This window comes from Ambystoma mexicanum, chromosome 4p, assembly GCF_040938575.1.
Source record: "Ambystoma mexicanum isolate Mex_15411 chromosome 4p, UKY_AmexF1_1, whole genome shotgun sequence".
Classification (NCBI taxonomy): Eukaryota; Metazoa; Chordata; class Amphibia; order Caudata; family Ambystomatidae; genus Ambystoma; species Ambystoma mexicanum.
Window position 1 is genome coordinate 689,768,671 of NC_090927.1, and position 18,752 is coordinate 689,787,422.

At 48.3% G+C, this 18,752-nt stretch overlaps 1 protein-coding gene across 2 annotated transcripts in view; it reads right to left on the reverse strand.

Moving 5' to 3' along the window:
* SLC17A5 (solute carrier family 17 member 5) overlaps positions 1–18,752 on the reverse strand; it is a 1,156,538-nt gene that overhangs the window by 1,078,527 nt on the left and 59,259 nt on the right. For both annotated transcript variants that reach the window (XM_069606252.1, XM_069606253.1), the window contains exon 2: positions 4,819–5,012. In XM_069606252.1, coding sequence (XP_069462353.1) covers positions 4,819–5,012 — 194 coding nt within the window. The remainder of the gene's footprint in view (positions 1–4,818; positions 5,013–18,752) is intronic.

Below are 18,752 nucleotides of genomic sequence, written 5' to 3' on the forward strand. Positions count from 1 at the left end.
ATGTTCATTTTCTGACAAGTGTCCTTGGGCTAAATTGGCAACTTGAGCTGATGGACTATTTGTGCATTTACTTATGGACACTACGTTTGCACACTTGTTTTGGTTTTCGGGCTGTTCTGAGGAGCGGGAGGGGCCGGGGGTGAGGTGAAGAGTGTCACGAGTCAGATACTTCACTGTCAACATCTAGATCGGGCTCCTGTGTGAGACGGAAAGGAGCCGCCTCACCCAACGCCACCTGCGCCTTCACTAGCCTCGGCCCCTCAGCCTCCCCCACCAAACGCTCACCCACCTTCCCTGTAATACCTGGGTCAACCCCGCAGTCCTCTTTCCTCGCGGGGGGACCCGGGGGGGGGGGGGGGTGAGCAGGGCCTCACCTCACGTCCTTGTAAACAATGTTTTTTCCCTGTGCTGACTTCACTGCGCTCCGCTCGCCTGAGCTGGGCGCGGGTCAGCGGGATGCCAGTTCTTCCAGACATAATCAGCTCGCCCACCGCTCCACGGCCCACAGGAAACACAGGCAACACACTCCTGCCAAACTCCTTTATTTAAAATCAGTTGCTTTCATGGGTAACTTTTATTGCATTGACTAAGCTACTATACACACACACCCCAGGGCTAGTCTACACAAACGGAACAATGTCAGAGCCCTTCCTGCTTATTAGAGGAATTAGGCAAGGGTGTCCCCTGCCCACTTTCCTCTGAACTATTGCAATTTAACCTCTTGCATCCATGCTGCGGGAACATCATGCTCATCAAGGTTTAAAACTATATGACCAAACAGTGTTGCTGTCCCTATATACAGTTGACCTCCTGGGGGGCACACGTACCTGTTGTGCAAGTAATGCAAGTAATGGGTGACATTGGGATGGTTACGTCATTAAGCTCGGCACAGGTAGTATAGATTGAGTTTAAGACATAGGAGCTGGCGCAGTGCAAGAAGTTCCATGAGGGAACGTAATGGAGGGTGTAGAATTTGTTTATTGATGTGGTAGCCGGAGGCTTGCGGGCATAGGGGTGGAGGTGTAAGGTGTTTGGGGGCATTGGGGTAGGGAACTTTTGAGCAATATGGGAACATTAGAGAAGACACGTTTTAAAGCCCCATGTTAGGAAAGTATTTTGGGGGACTGTTCTGCATTTGCTTGATTTAACTTGCGTTCTTTCTGTGATCTATCGTTGAATTATCTTACAATCTGATTCCTATTCTAGTTGGGCTGTTAGCCATGGAAGCATTTTAAAAGGAATCCATAGCTAAGAGTGGTACCACGTAGACCTGTATATATTTGCCATTATAGTATTGCCAGAGTACAAAGTGTGTTATTGTAATTGGGTATATGACCTTGAACCTTATTTAAATAAAGACAGTGTTTTAACTAACAGTGTGTGGACATTCCTTTGTGGGTGCTTGGGGATTACACTGTACTTAAGAACCAGCTTGCATCACCTCCTGAGAGCTTAAGCCTCGAATGCTCAACCATAGCTACCGCATAGAGAATCTTGGCTGCGCTGCTCTGTGCCTCTCCTCTGCCATATAGAGAGCAGGAGTACAGATAACCCCCCCATCCAGTGCTCTACACCCCATAAAGGCTGAGGGAGAGTGGGTTGGTGTACAATTGGGAATACCATGTCTAGCCCTTAGGTATTCTACTCGCAATACACTGCGACCCTTCACTCAGGGGATCCTCCCTCGCTTGTCCACTCCCCCCCCTCTCCCAGGGTCGCGATCCAAAAGCGATGGCCCTTCCCTGGCCACCTGAAGATCCTGGGGGAGTAGGTGGGAAAATATCTTCAGGTTTCTCACAATGGTCATCCTGCTGAAACTTATTCAATAATATCCCTTACAGCTCCCAAGCAAATTTTCTATGGGGGAGGAGGAACAGGCTTGCTTGGACTGGGAGACCCTTGTACTTCCATTTACACTAGGGGATTAAATGTACCAGACTTAGAAGATCATGCACTAGTAGCTATGGCACAAGATTCTATACAGTGGTATGCGCTCCCATGTCAGCAACTTAAAAGGCACAGTTGGAAAGGCTTCTTGCCCTCCGGGCTTCAATTGAGTGCTACCTTTTGTTAAAGCCTAGAAACTGTCATCAAGAGAATGACGCTGTTCTGACAAAAATTGGGCAGGTTATGGAGCACTCGAGAACTTTAATGCGCCTCCTTACTCCACCAATATATGCTTGGACAGAGTTCAGGGTCTACCATTCACGTTTGATAAGGGAATTGTCACCACACTGTGCAAATTAGGCCTGATCTCACTAGACCGTTTATAAATGATACATTTATTTCTATACAAAAATTCTAATAATTAGGGCCCCCGTCCTTACACCATGATCTCTTGTACTATAGAATCAAGGGAGAGATGCAAAACATTTTATACCTGCTTTCCGAAACCACCTGAAGCTAGCAATATACTGGCCTACATTATCAAGCCCACTCACCTGCTGCATATCACTGATGTATAATTTACTAGATGAATAAAGGAGGGATGGATCCCTTGGAACCAAGAAGAAGTGCTGGGAATGGTGTATGGGGAAAGAAATGCATGCAGACCAAACGAATATCAATGAATCCTAAAAAACATGAATACATGTTAAATTCCTGCACTAGTTATACAGTATCTATAGTTATACAGTTATACTGTACTTCAGTGAAGATCAGAAAGTACGACCTATTGGCCACTGGAACATGACCAAGGTGTAAAATGGACAAGGCAGACTTTGTACATCTTGCGTGGCGCTGTTCGATAGTGAAACATTTCTGGATGGAGATAACAGCTAAATTAACAGTTGCCACCAAGGCCGACATACAAAACAATCCTCTTAATTTCCTGCTATGTATCCCACATCCACTGGGAAAGGTTTAGGTTACTTACCTGTAACTATTCTCTAGCATGGGTTGGGCATGGATTCACATGCTCATGAATATTCCAAGTCGTCAGGCCAGGAATCCTTGGTAAAAGTAAAAACAGTTTCACTTTCGCTTAAAAACTGTATTTCTCCCATAAACCAATCACTGTCCTCTGGGTCATACTGCCCCCATCCAATGACATTCCTCATCCCAAGTCCCTCCTCTGGTAGCCATCTTCGGATTTGGCAAGCACGTAAAGTGGCAGTATGACCAAGAAGAGCCACAGAGGGGACGGACGTAGGGTTTGCATGGCAATCCATGCCAGACCCATGCTAGAGAACAATAGTTACAGGTAAGTAACTTAAACCTTCTCCAACATGGGGTCTGGCATGGATTCACATTCTCATGAATAACAAATACATAGCAGTACAACATTACACAACCACGGGGAGGCAAGGCTCAACAGAAGCAATTAACTCTTACCTCCGTAAAAGTCTCACCTCAAGCTAACAGGTTGCACAGCACTACTTGGCCGACTATGGACTCCTATGTGGAATACCTGTCGTTGCAGTAGAACTTTGTGAAGGTGTGCGAGGACCATCACGTCGCAGCCCTGCAGATGTCCCGCAGGGGCACACCAAACAGGAATGCCGTTGACACATCGATCGTTCTGGAGGAGTGGGCTCTCGGACAGCGGGCTGCGGTCAGTTCGCCAACCGATGACGCAGCCGGAGAACCACCTTGAAATGGAAGCTGTGGACAAGGCCTTCCCATGGTTCACAGGACCAAAGTTGTGAGGTTTTCCAAAAACTCTTTGTGCGTGTCACGTAGAACTTATGCACAGCAAATGCAAGCCCTTTCCGCCAGCGACAAGGGTTTTGGGAAAAAAACAGGTAACACCAAAGGTCGAATTCCGACTGAACCTTTGGCATGAAAGAGGGGTGTGTGCGCAGCACCACCCTCGATGAAATAGCAAGTGTAAAATCGTTTTCAAACATCTGTAATGTGGCCACATAGGCATCTCAAGTTTATGAGGCACTACATGCTCAATATTGAGGCTCCTTGTCAGCCAATTTTAGTTCTGGTTTGAGGCATCTTAAACCTGTTGGTCTTTAAATACACAGGTTTACATTGTGTGCATTAATATGCCTTTTTGTGCGTTTGCCTCACCGGCCTCAAAGCTACATAGCTTCTCACATCCTCACTTTCTACCATGGGTTGTACCAGAGAAGGGAAGATGGCACATACTGGAAGATTACTTATGGGTAATTGACATATTAGCCTTGGCCACCTTGACAAATCACAGTCCTTAAATCATTGTCCTCTGAGAGGATACACATACATCATATAGAGAAATCTAAGAAATTGCTGTAGGGGAGGCTTGTTCTATTCCCTTGAGAGGAAAGGAAAAAGGTCAAACACTTTTTTCTGTGCTTGTCCAATGTTGCAAATTCGGTTTACTGGCTAACGTAGGTAGGACCAAGAGTAATGCAGAGTACCCATAGGTTATTGCCACTAATAAATATGTACTGGTTTCTCTACTTCTTTGGTTGTTTCTCCTACATTTGCGCGTTCCGTCTATGGATGTCAATTGCCTAATTCTAAGTATGATCATTGCCTTCCACTTTCCTGCCACTAACTACAAAAATAGAGCGAAGTCGCTCAAAGGAAGCACGTGGTCTACATTCGAAAAAACAAACCCATCAAGTGATTCCCGAACATTATCCCTTGCAGCTTCATGCAGGCCACACAGTTACACAGTAGTGGTACGTAGGAGTTCAGCAATATTCATTTTGTTAGAAGTCAGCACACTGGCACCATCACTTCAAACAAATCCAAACTGGCCCTGTGATAAGACTAATAATGAAGACTTGATTTCTTGTTGTGTGCAGTCTATGAGTTTTGAAAACAATTAAGAAATACAATGAACTTCAAGGAGTATGCAAAACTAGCAGTAAATGCACTAACCTTTGATTTATGAGGTGCGATTGTAGAAGCACGATCTGGACAGGTGCTGGTAGTGGAGTTATCTACAATACTTGTATTTCTTTCCACCATATCTACCAGGGCTACGCTCAGATTTACACGTAGTGCATACAGCATGAAGAATCCAAACAGCGCCAGCACTGCCAGGTTGTATCGAGTTGAGCAACATAAAGGCGCTGAAAGAAAAAAAAAAACATGTTAAATCATTGGGAACAGAAATATGATCACAGAAACAAAAATCAAACAGGGCTCAATGAGCCCTAGCAGTTAAACCAGACTATTTGTGCACTAGTTTAAAATTTTCATTATGTGACATATTTAGAAAAGTTCGTTGTTGGCAGAAAGGACTATCCAGATTATGTTGCAACAATATTGAACACATATCCAATTAGATAGATATGAACAGGGCGACGGATTTTCATTTGTCCTGTTTTTTGAGGGTGCTAGACTTTCGTTTAAAGTACAAACTCAGTATGATAGCAGCACAAGACATTTTGGAAAAGCAGGCTCACCAAACTGAAAAGCAGAATTATAAAAAAAGGATTAAGAGATTTGCGGTATAGCATGATACGGGGGGGGCACCAGCATATGTCCTGGGGGAGGGGGTGGCCACTTTGTGGAAAACAAATGCAAACAAATTCAAAACTATTAAAATAAAAAAGAAATCAAAACAAAAAAAGAAAATTATTCACCGCTTTCATAAAGAAAAGATTTCAAACAAACTTCAAACAGAAACAATTTTTAAAGTAAAAGGGCTCCCATGACGTGCAAGTGTATGGTTAAATGGTGCACACACATGTATGGGTGGCTTGGTGTGCTTGTGTTGTGAAAGGGTGCACACTTAAATGTATGGATGGCTGGGTGTGTGTGTATATATAGTGAATGGTGTGTGTTTGCTTGTGTTCAGGGGCACAACAAAACATACATTTTGGGGGGCTAACCCTTCAAATGTTGTGAGAGGCACTAACTTCACAGGCGGTTGGGGAGGGGCAAACCTGCCTCTAACTTCTTTACACATGTAGCTTCAATATTACAAGCAGTTCACTCTCTCCTTTAAGTCTGAAAGCACCTACTGATGGACTGCAGTGAGAATGAGCAGTCTCCCGTTCCCTCTCTACCCTTTCAATCACTCCCCTGGCATGCAAATACTAAATGCACATCACAAATTGCCTAAAATGTGGTATTCGAATGCAGGTACTAACAGTGAAATGCTTTACGTTCTTAATTGATGGGCCCTTGTTAACAGCGAAACCCAGGTGTCGTTTAACATCTGTGTCCTGTTCTGTCCGGCAACTGCTCTGAAGGTCAAGATAGTCCAAATGTCATGGGGGGGGGGGGCGTGAGGGGAGTGCAGAAGCCCAGCCAACTCAACGGTGTTGCGCCACTACTTGTGTTTAATGCCTTGATTACTTATTGGTAATCTTCATTAGTCTTAGCCCTGTTCGTCCTCGTCCCAGTACTTGTGTATGAGGCAGTACTTGTGTATAAGGGACTCTGCTCATACACAAGTACTGGGATGAGGTAGAGGTACATGGAGGTAATGACCAATTTAGCTACCTGTAATCTTCAATACTCCTAGTCTCACTCTTCCTCATTCCAGCACATACCTATGAGACAAGGAGCCTCATAAGTAAGCTCTGGGACAAGGAAGAGGGACTTGGAGGTAATTCTGGGTAAAGGAACTGGTTTTGGCGGTTGGGGATGTGTGAGGGGGGGGGGCGGAATTGTGCGATAAAACATAATGGTGGTCCATGTCCAGGCTAAGCAGTCATGATATGTGGTATAAGTGGCTAGAGAGGCATTTTGGTGCAGCCAGTCAAGTCATTCCTAAGTTTGGTATGACTTTTTTAACTGGGCTTTTCTGATAAAGCAGTCATGCTAAGTGTAATTACCGGACTAGACTGGCATTTGGGTGCTGCCAATCTAGCCGTTTCTTACTGCGGCACTGTATATTTTTCTGGGCATCTGTGATACAATATGATATATGATACACGATACAAGTCATTTATAAGGCGCAGATACACAAGTATTACTAGGCGCGACAAGACAAGAGAGGGAAGACAGAGGGAGGACAAGACAAACAATCTTACTAGGCCTTGTGTCATTCAGATTGTGCAAGTGCGAGAACAAGAAGTGCAAGGGGAAAGAGAGGGGGTAGTGCAAGGGAGAGGAGAGGGGAAAACAGGGCAGCAATTCTCTTAGTAAGTGCAACCAGGGCAGCGCGGCTCTCGGTAGTGCAAGGATCACAATGGACTGTAGGGTTACAGTCCCTAAGCGTGTGGTAGGCCCGGAAGCAGTGCAGGGTGACTGATCAAGAAAGAGCCTGCCCTCAGTGAGACTGAGCAACCAGTCGGTACAGCAGACAGGTAGGTCTGGTAGGCCAGCAGGGGAGGGAGAGAGAGAGACAGCAGAGGAGAAGAGGAACGTTTTGAGCTGCTTCCGTATCTTCAGGTGGTCCGGCTCAAGTTTGAGAGGGAGAGGGAGACCATTCCAGAGGGAGGCACCTGCAGAGGAGAGAGATCTACAACCCACTCTCTGCCTGGAGAAGCATCTAACCCTTAGAGAGTTGGAGGTAGCTGACAAAGGGCTCGAGAAGGAAGGTATTTTGGAAGAGAGCATTGGATGTAGTACAGGCCCCAGCCCCAGAAAGCCTTGTGGACAATGCAAAGGGTCTTATACTTGATCCTTGCAGCCACCGGGAGCCAGTGGAGAGGTTTCAGAGCTGGAGAGATACAGTCCCTGGGCTTCAGGCCAAGGATAAGTCTTGCAGTCCTGTTCTGGAATAGTTGCAGAAGGCGGAGAGTAGAGGAAGGCAGATTGAGAAAGAGGCTGTTGCAGTAGTCCAGCATAGAGAGAACCAGGGCTCTGGAGACAATGAGCTTCTGGGGGAAAGTGAAAAAGGGAGGAGTACATTTGAGAAGGAGCATCTGGTAGTGGGACTTCTTGGCGACGTCCGAGATGTGAGGAGAGAAAGTTAGAGTGGAGTCGAAGATGACACCAAGGTCTTTTGCCTCACAGGAAGTCGAAGGAAGAGGGCCCAAGGCGAGTGGCCAAAGTGAGAGAGGGAAAGCAGGGGAAGAGGTCCCAATGAAGGATCTTCGTCTTACTGGCATTAAGGCAGAGAATGTTGGAGGTGCACCAATTCAGAATCACAAATAGACAGTCGGGAATGAGCGAGACAGGAGTGAAGGATGAGAGGAGCCTGAAGGAGAGCAGAGTGTCATCCGCATATCACTGAAAGTTAGAGGAGAAGGTAGAGATCAGGTGGGCCAAAGGGGCAAAATAGAGGTTGAAAAGCCAGGGTGAGAGGATAGAGCCCCGGGGAACGACACAGGTGGAGGGATAGGTGGCAGGGAGAAAGGAACCAAGTTGGACCTGGGAGGGGTGGTCCAAGAGGAAGGAGGTCAGCCAATCCAGGGCCCGATACGTGATGCCCTGGTTGTCACAGAGTTGATTGATCAGGATGGCATGGTTGACCATGTCGAAAGCAAAAAAAAAGCTCAAGGAGGATTAAGACAGAAGGAATGCTGGAATCAAGGTTAGAGAGCAGATCTTCAAGGGTATTTAAGAGAGCAGTTTCCGTGCCTCTGGCAGCTGTGAAGCCAGACTGATGGTCATGGAGACAACCAACAGTTTCAGTGTGGAGAGTGAGCTGGGAGATGGCCAGCTTTTACAAGAGTTTGCCCAGGAAAGGGGTGATTGCAATAGTTTGCCGGGCAGGTAGGATCGGCAGACAACTTCTTGAGGAGTGGGTGCACAAGGAAGTGCTTAAAGCCGTGGTCTAGTAAAAACATGTATTTAAAAAATAGATAGGCAACATAAAAAAAAATACTAGCATTCTCTTTTTTAAAACTTCCTATGAAAAATGTTGAGCTATTGAAGCTCAAAATTCGCAAAAGCAAGCACACGGGCGCATCCATTTTGTGAAATGGATGCCCTCATGTGCTGGCTTTTGCTTTTGCGGCACTAATGAAGGAAAAGCCAGCCAGCTGTAGTAAACAAAAGCTACCGCTGGGTGGCTTTCCCTTCATTAGTGCTGTACGCGGAGGACGGGGACCGGAGACCAGAGCAGGAAAGCTGCAGCTGAATCTCGGTAAGTGCTATTTATTTTTTTTTAAAAATAAGCAATAGCTGCGTTTTTTTTTCTAAGTTTTCCGGGCTGGAGGAGCCCGGAAAACTTAGAAATAAAACCGCAGCTTTAAAAACGTATTTATGTTTGCGGTCGCTTTTGAAGCGACCGCAAACATAAATACAACGTTATTGTGTTGGAAAACGCTGCGGTTTTTCTTTCCAAGTTTCTCAGGCTCCTCCGACTCGGAGGAGCCTGAAAAACTCGGAAAGAAAAACCGCAGCGTTTTCCAACACAACCGCGTTGCGTTTCTGCTTTCCCATTTGGGGCTCTCGGGCTCCCCATGGGGAGCCAGAGAGCCCCAAATGGGAAAGTAGATTCAGCAGAAACAACGCAGCATTGCGGAAAACAACCGCGTTGTTTCTGCCTAAATCTGCTTTCCCATTTGGGGCTCTCGGGCTCCCCACCCGAGAGCCCCAAATGGGAAAGCAGATTCAGGCAGAAACAACGCAGCATTGCAGAAAACAACCGCGTTGTTTCTGCCTGAATCTGCTTTCCCATTTGGGGCTCTCGGGCTCCCCACGGGGAGCCCGAGAGCCCCAAATGGGAAATCAGCTGTAGGCAGAAACACTAAGCGGCATGTAAACACAACCACGTTGTGTTTCTGCCTGCTGTGGCTTTCACTTTGGGTCTCCGGTGCTCCCCCAGGAGAGCACCGGAGACCCAACATGATAGCCACAGCAGGCAGAAACACAACGCGGTTGTGTTGGAAAACGCTGCGGTTTTTCTTTCCGGGTTTCTCAGGCTCCTCCGAGCCGGAGACGTTTAAATACAACGTTCTTAAAGCTGCGGTTTTATTTCTAAGTTTTCCGGGCTCCTCCAGCCCGGAAAACTTAGAAAAAAAAACGCAGCTAGTGCTTATTTTTTAAAAAAAATAAATAGCACTTACCGAGATTCAGCTGCAGCTTTCCTGCTCTGGTCTCCGGTCCCCGTCCTCCGCGTACAGCACTAATGAAGGGAAAGCCACCCAGCGGTAGCTTTTGTTTACTACAGCTGGCTGGCTTTTCCTTCATTAGTGCCGCAAAAGCCAGCACAGGAGGGCATCCATTTCACAAAATGGATGCGCCCATGTGCTTGCTTTTGCGAATTTTGAGCTTGAATAGCTCAAAATTTTACGTAGGAAGTTTTAAAAAAGAGAATGCTAGTATTTTTTTTTTTTTATGTTGCCTGTCTATTTTTTAAATAAAAATTTTTACTAGACCATGCCTTTAAGGAGAGAGGGGGAACGTTCCAGTGGCGAAAGAGTGATTACAGAAATCGGCCAAGGCTGGAGCGAGGGTGTCAATATAGTCCTTGATGGTTCTGGAGGAGCAAGGGGGCACCTGTTTGGACAACACTTTCATGGATCGGACTTCACAGAAAGAGTAGAAAGGAGGAGGGAGGTAGAGATGGCCAAAGGGGGGCCAAGAGAGGAAGAGGAGATAGAGGACAGGATGTCCTGAGTTTTAGTAGAGAAGTGAGAGGCCAGAGCTGTACAGAAGACATGAGAGGGAACAGGAGAGGAAGAGAGGAAGTGGCCGCAACAGGATTGGCCAGTTCCTTGCAGATTTTAAAGCGTTCTGCCATGTTATTAGAGGCTGCAGAGACTTAGGCATGAATGTGTGCTCTCTTCTTGATAAGTGTTATTGCTTTGAATGGCATTTTGGTGCAACCAGTCTAGGTATGTCTAAATGTGGCCTGCCATGCTTTCCTGTAATGTTATTACGTGTCTACACTGGTCTACGTTGTGCAGCCAGTTGGACATGTTTTCATTGTGGCATTTAAATAGCAAAGCGTTAATGTTCCTGTGCACGGTTGGTGGCTTGCATGTATTGGAGTTACCCTACAAAACAATTGCAAACACTCTTGCTTTTAAGTCAATTTTTCTGAGAAAGTGTGCTGTATATTTCATTAAAACACATTTATAGGTTTCTCCTAGTGCAGTGTGTGGCATACCCCTTCAGCAGCACATCCAAGCATATTGCGCAAGCGTGGTAATCTAGGCCGGCCCATAGTGGCACGACTTGTGATTTGTTGCGGAGATGGGTGGGGGGCCCTCAGCATGGCTCGCAGTGGGGCCCCCACATTTTGTGTTACGCCACTGTACCGGCGAGATCCATCCAGGTGGTCTGGGAGAGCAAGGGCCTCCTCACCCTGGATTAGGCTGAAGAGGAGGAGGAGCGGAGAGCCACATACAGTGCCCTGTGTATGTGGGTTAACTTTGTGATTGCTGCAAGCTGGTGGAAGCAGCCTGGCGCTACGTGAAACCTCCTGGGGGTGCTAGAAGCAGAAGATATTTATTTTCTTTTTTAACACTTTGTTTATTGAGTAAAAACATTACATCACATTAAACTCATACACCGGGTCACATGACAGTCCTGAAAACATCATTTTAGCAACTTAAAACATTATAAGGCCGGGTTAAGGGAAACATAAGGGGCCACAAGGGAACATCACATGAAGTCTGGGAATAAACATTGCATCCAGGAGCATTGTGGGCGGTCAGCACTTATGGTTGTTTATCAAGAGTCCTCCCATTTCCCACAGAACTTCCGAAACTTCCCGGGGCAACCTCTGGCTGTATAAATGAGTTTCACTAAGGATGCACATCTGTCCACATCATTAAACAATCTGTTCACGCTCAACTTGTTAGCCGAACCCCAGGTTGCAACTGCCAGAAACGTCTTTTCATGCTTAGTAAAATCCGTCTCCCCCATTTGCCCAGCAATATCAGTTTTGAGTCATGTGAAACCGGGGACCCCATGACAATAGATATTTTGCTAATACATTCCCTCAAGAAGCTTTGAAGGACATTACACTCCCACAGCATATGAAAGAAAGTACCCTCATCACTCTTGCATCGTAGACATTTTCCATTATCCGCCGACCCCCCCACCCCCCGATCACATCATTGCTGCACAGGAATAGTACACTTGGTGGAGTATTTTAAGTTGGATCAATCTCAACTCAGCATCAATATCGATCTCCCGTGGGAACATGAGTGCCTCTACCCACTCCTCAGGTTCCAGTGGGCCCAGATCCCTTTCCCATTTTTCTTTTAGCTTAACCAATTCACGCATTCTGAAGGAATGGAGGAGTTGGTATAGTGTAGAGGTAACCTTGGTTGGGATGCACTCGGGGAAGACATTGGTCTCGAGGGGGTAGCTTTTGGGATTCACGCTTAAATCAGGGAACTGGGCGTTCATGGCATGTGTTATGTGCAAGTATTTGTAATGATCACCCGGTTGGATCTCGAAGTTCCTTCACAGGGCCCCGAAATCCAGAAGGTGTCCAACTCGTACCAGATTTGCAAGTGTGCATATGCCTTTTTACTCCCAGACTGCAGAGTGCCCCACTTTCTGGATCGCTGGGAGGTGCTTATTGTGCCATACTGGTTGTCCAAGTGTCGATCTTCATCTCCACCAGATATGTCGATGGGCTTCTCTCCAAACCTGACAGATATGTAGTGTCATCCTTGCCATCCCCACCATTCTCATGTTTACATCATATAGTATGTGAATAGGGGTGGTCGTGTCAGTCCTACCCATTTCAGCCCCAATGTGAGCGAGTGCCAGGTCCCCATGTAACCAATCGTTTTCCACTCCCATTTGTGCTGCCCAGTAATAGGTACAGAGGCACGGGAGTCCCACACGCCCCTCCCACACCGAGCGTTGAAAGATCACAAGGGCAATGCAGGGCTATTTCCCACCCCATAGCAGCCCGCGGAGGATGCAGTCAATTGCTGTAAAGGTTGTGTGGGGGATGGGGAGCGGGGCGTTCTGAAGGACGTATAAAAAACGTGGAAGTGCTAGCATCTTGAACAGAGCCGCACTGCCCAAAAGTGTTAAGGGGAGATTTAGCTAGTGGGACACATACGGTAGCGAATCTATCGGGCTGCAAGTTAAGTTGGAGGAAGTCTATCAAGGCCGGAATGATGCGTATGCCGAGATAAGTGAAGCCTAGGATCAAGACCTTGTACAGGCATTGCTCAGGTATTGCAGCATCTCTGCCCTGAAGTGGGAAAAAGATTGTCTTTTGTTTGAAGCCTCCCAAATATTTGATAGTCTGTGAGAATGCGGGACACTACTGGGCTCGATATCACAGGGATACTAAAATATATGAGAAGATCATCTTGTCATGATGCCTACCCCCGGGGACCCAGACCAAGTCCAGCAACCCCGGAAGCAGGCATCAAGTTATCCCAAGCAAGCCCAACAACCCCTGCTAGGGGCTATTTGGGCCCAGTCCAGGCGCCTATGGCGCTAGGTTCATATGGAGAGTCAGTCCTCGTGCCATAGGCGCCGGGCTCATAGATTAAAACGTACCTGATGCAGACCATGCTGCAAACTTACCTGATGCAAACCATGCTGCAAGAGCTCCAAGCCAAAAGAGGCTTGGAAAGGACTACTTTACTTAGGGACTATTTTTTACTCGGGTGGGGCTGGGGAGGAATACTTACCTGGGACTACTTTGAAGGCTATTTAAACCACGCCCGAAGAGCAGCACACGCTTCGCGTTATTCTGCATCCAGCAGCGTAACGCTCACTGTGCCTGCAAGTCTGCATCCAGCCTTCTGCCACGCCCGCCTCGAGTTTGGAGCTCCTAGAAAAAGGGAGAAAGAAGGAGAAAAGGTTAGAACAAGAGCAATACCTTTGATCCTTACCAGAATTCCCGATCCATCGCGCCTTAGAGCTGGAAGAAAGAAGCTATTTATGCGCGTCACCTCGCCTGCTGCAGTGCCGCGCTGAACTCACCGGCCTTCGCAGCATCTTCACATTCCACCGCATCCTCCTGCATGTTCCCGCCGCACTCCGGCACCTAAGGAGAAGACAAAAACAGCAAGGTGAGCCAAGGGAATACACAGAGGAATATTAGTTACCCCCCCAATAGACTTACCTGATTTTACCACCGGGGGTACTATTCCTCTTCACGGGTCGGCGCAGCTTCCACTGCATCTTCGCTGAACCCCGGCCCCCAAGGGGAAATAAAAGGACAGCAAGGTGAAACAAAGGGACTAACAAGGGGAACCCTCCTCACCACAATAGACTTATTATTCCCCGAGACTTCATACTTTCTCTCAGCGCCTGAATTAGGGAGAAAACAACAGGTTACATATTGACATTATTTTATCGAACTGTGTTGGAAAATACAAATCCTTACCAGAATACTACCGGTTGCCATGAGGAACTCTTCATTAGGGTCAAGCTGCAACCTGCAAGGAATCGGACAAGAGTGAAAGTCAGGCATTTGAACTCTTACAAACTTTATACTTACGGCGTCTTGCCGGGAATCTCGGAGTCAATATTGTTCAGGAACTCACCAATTCCTTCGAGCCAGTGAAGCAACTGGTTATCAACGCGTCCCTGCGCTCAATGCAGGATGGAGAGTTCATCTTTTCAAACCATCAGGTGAGACTATAAGAGGGGACATCAAAGGTGATCTGTGGGGAGAACAGAAGGGGTGGGGTATTTACGCTCAACTCCATGGGTGGTTAATTCCCTTTCTCCATTTGCAGAAGAATATTCCTACGGGCCAAGCAAACGAAGCTAGGTGGGCCAGTCCAGTCCGTCATCTCGGCCCTACGCGTCACATTGGTGGAGACCGCAGCTGTCCAGTTCCGATCGACGCCTCTGTGGGAGCCAGGTGAGCGTAACACATCTGCGTACAACGAAACACGATCCGCTCTTCCCCAGGGCCAGGAGAATCCGGTCCAGTTCTTATCCATTCTAAGTCTTATTGCTAACGGCTCGATGGCAAGGAGAAGCAACAGTGGGGAGAAGGGATATCCCTGCTTCGTCCCTCGACCTAGCGTAAATACTGTAGAGGATTTGCTGTTCACTCTAACGACCGCCTCCGGAGAGTCCGAGCAGTTTCACCCAGGACATAAATCCTCGCCTGAAGCCCATCTGCTCCATAATTTCCCACAAGGCATCCCATCCCACTGTGCCAAATGTCTTCTCGAAATCAACGGCCAGGAGCGCCGGTAGGTCCTAGATGGCCAAAGCCTGTCCATGGTGAGGTGTGCCCTGCAGAGGTTCATCCGAGTGGATCTGTCGGGCATAAATCCGCACTGGTCCGGGTGGACCAGGGAACCTACTACTCCCAGCAGACTGTTTGCTAGTATCTGGGCTAGGATCTTAGCTTCCCCCTTAATTAGCTATATGGGCCTATATGAAGCGCAGAGCTCCGAGGTTTTAGGTTTTGAAGCCTTGCATTCTAAGTGGGCCCAATGGCAAGCAGATTCTGTAAAGGAGCAGTGTCCACTGGGCCTGGTGTGTGGGGTTACAGAGGAGAGGCCTGTGGGCCTTGCACAAAATGACTGCTAGCCAGTGGTAGCTGCTCACTAGATCGTCTGGAGTACATCGGAGATGGGGTCTGTCTGGGGGCTTATATACTCCTGCCATAACACGTCGGGGGTCTTCAGGGGATTGGGGGGGGGTGGGGGAAGAGGGCGTTTCAGACTGCTGCAACCACTAGTGGTGAGGGGTTCAGTCCCCTGTGTGCTCCTGTGCGGTGTGAGTCCCGGCAGGTGGGGTGCTGGTGCTGCCTATTTGGGACGTAGGACTTTTGATGGAAGCCTGCCCCTCCCGGGGAGCCCTGATCGGCACGGAGGTCATTCAAGCACTGTGGGCCCCAGACTGTGCCCCGCTTTCCACCCTGGTGGGGGTGAAGGGGTCTCACTTGCACAGGAGCGCCCCCTCTGTTCTCCTGGCCTGTCATCTGGAAGGAGTGTTGGAGGACTTTGCTTTCCTTGAAAATTACAGGGGGCAGGGGTAATTGGAGAACAGGGAACCTGGGCACCCTCTGAAGTTTTGCCTGCTCTATACTTGCCTTACCCGGACAGCTTGGGCCCCCCCACGAGTCATAGTGCTGCCATGTGCTGAGTTAGTATTGGCGGCGACCGAGGTTGTGGTGCGTGCTCACGGTTTGGCCCATGTCTATGGACTGGAGGACCTCCCTGCAAAAGTTTGTTTGCTAGTTCTCCGGCGGCTACCTTGGGGCCTGGAACAGCGCTGGCCGCAATGGCTGTCGGAAGATCCGGTCTCGACGAAAAAGGACATTGCAGCATCGCTGGAAGAGATACAGGGGTATCCAAGCTGACATTGGGACCCAGATGGACACTCTGGGCAAACGAGTGGACAAGATCGATGATAGACTGCAGAACCTTGGGAACAACCAGACCTCGCTGGATACGATGGGGGTTCACATTGACATGCAGCTTTCGGGAGGGAATCAGAGATGACTCCGAGTATGGGTGACTGAGAACCGCGAAATGAGAAACCATCTTGGTTTCTTTGGAATCCAGGAGTGGGGGGTTGGGGTGGAGGGGGAAACAGAGGGACATTAAGAGGGTCATCCATGATGTGATCAAACTCCTGTTTGGTAGGGACTCCACGGCTGAGCCAATCATCGACAGAGTTCAATGTGCAGGTGGAGGGGGAAGGGCCCGAGATCGGTGCTGGCCAGATTCCACTACTACTAGGAGAAGACAAGGATTCTGGAAAAGGCGAGGAAAAGGGGCCCAGTTTCCATGGGGGAAAAAAACAAAAAAAATAAATAAATAAAATCGAGGATAACCATCTTTCAAAACCTGTTGGCCTTCACCCTGGTAAGGTGACGGATGTGTGTGCTCCGGACCCGATGGCTCAATGGGAAGGGGGGGTTTGGTATCATTGGGTATTCTCTTTCTCCATATCCTTCGAGTAGGAGACTCAAAAGTTCTGGTTGGTGACAGAGGACAACATCCAGAGGGTCATTAGAGAGCTCAATGTGTGCAGCAGGCAGGGTTGATTTGGTGGCAGTGCAGTTGGGGGGGATTTGATGTGTTTCACTGGCTGATGTGAATGTTGATCTGTTGGTGGGGTCTCTCAAAGTCTGAGGTCTAAATTCTCCTACAAAACACTCTCTGCCATAGAGAATTCAGGAGAACCAAGTTGGAACTGCTCCTGGTACAGGAAACTCACCTCTGGGGCTGAAGTCTAGACTCATCGGGGAGGTATACCAGGCCCCGGCACTGGTTAGGAAGAGAGGGGTGGTGATAGTTGTGGTGTCCACATTTGGTCCGACAGTCAACTTAACATTGCAGGACCCTGAGGGGAGGGACATTGCTGTTAAGGGTCGGCTGAGGAGCAGCCCAATCACAGTTGTGTCGGTGTATGGTCCCAACGAGGGGCAGATCCAATTCTGGACTGAGCTGAAGGAGGAATCGAAATTATTTACTGAGGGCCATCTGATAATTGGGGGGGACTTTAATATGGTCCTGGACTCGTGCAGAGACAGGAAGAGACCGACAGGGCAGGGGGTGTTCCAAATCCAGGAAGTTTCAGACCATTAACATGGACCTGGGACTGACGGATGCCCCTTTACTTATTATTCGAGTCCATTACTTTTACTCAAGGATTGACATTGTTCTGGTGGACTCTGCCTTGAAGGGGTTTGTCAACTCCGTTACCGTGCGCCCAGTCCTCTGGTCAGATCATGACTTAGTTTGGGTGGTATTGGGGGAGAGATGGGTGAGCAGGTCCGCAGGGAGGTGTATGTGGAATGACGGTTTGCGAAGTACAAAGCGATAGCTCAGACACTTCGGACACACATTGCAGAATACTTTGGATTTAACGATTGGGGCGAGTCCAGGACCTGGTATGTGTGGGAGGGGTTCAAGGCCACGATCAGAGGGGTGCTAACGGGCCTGGGTGTGCAGAAGAAGGAGGAAAGGCAAAGGAAAGAGGGGGACCTGCGAGCTAAGATATAGAGACTCAGCAGAGGGGCCTGGGGAGAAACAGGGTGGGAGGGCAAAACCCACAAAGGGTGGCAATGTGTGCGCCAATATAAAGCACAGCTGAGGGACTTAGTGGTTCAGGATACGGAAAAGAAGTGGAAATTCTTGAAGTAGTAGTAGTATCACAAGAAGGGTGATGGGGCGGATCGTATTCTGGCGTGGCGGTTATGAGGAGGCTCGGAAATCTAAATTGGTCAACAGAATCAAAAGGCCGGACGAGGATGTGGGGGTGACTTTTGTGTCCAGCAGCAATAGGGGAGGAGTCTTGAGGCCTTGTATGCATCAGAATTCCCTAGGGATGGCGCTCAGATGGCCGGATTCCTCGTCCCTCTACGGATGCTGAGATTGTCCGACCTCACGGCTGAAAGTATGGATGGCCCGATTATCTCTGAGGAGGTGGCTCTCACGTTTAAGGGATTGAAATCAGGCACCACTCCGGGGATGACGGTTTTTCCGTTAAATTCTACAAGATGTACAAGCCTCTTTTGGCCCCCATCAGGCCAAGGTTTTTCATAAAGTATTAGAGGGTGTTGAATGCCATCATCGTGGTTATCCATAAGCCAGGGAGGGATCTAGGGAAATGTGCTTCATATAGGGGTATATCACTTCTTAATCCAATGTGAAGATACAGGTAAAACTCCTGGGACAGAGGCAGGAGGGGTCCCTCCCAATGCTGATCCATGGGGACCAGGTACATTTTATCCGGGGGCACCAGGGATCTGACATAAGAAAGACCATAGACCTGAAGCATGTGGCGCAAGGGGAGGGCATAGACGCAGCAGTGATCTCATTGGACTCAGTAGGCATTAGACCAGGTCAAATGGCCCTACATGTTTCTGGTCCTGGAAAATTCAGCCTGGGGCCGAATATGCAGCAACGGATTGCAGCGCTTTACGGCTCTCCAGCGGCCTGAGTATTAGGCAATGGGAGGTTGTCTGCCTCTTTTCCGTTGGCCAGAGGAACGAGGCAGGGTTGTTGTGTTTCGCCGCTCTTTTATACCATGTCCCTGGAGCCTTTAGCTTTTGTGAT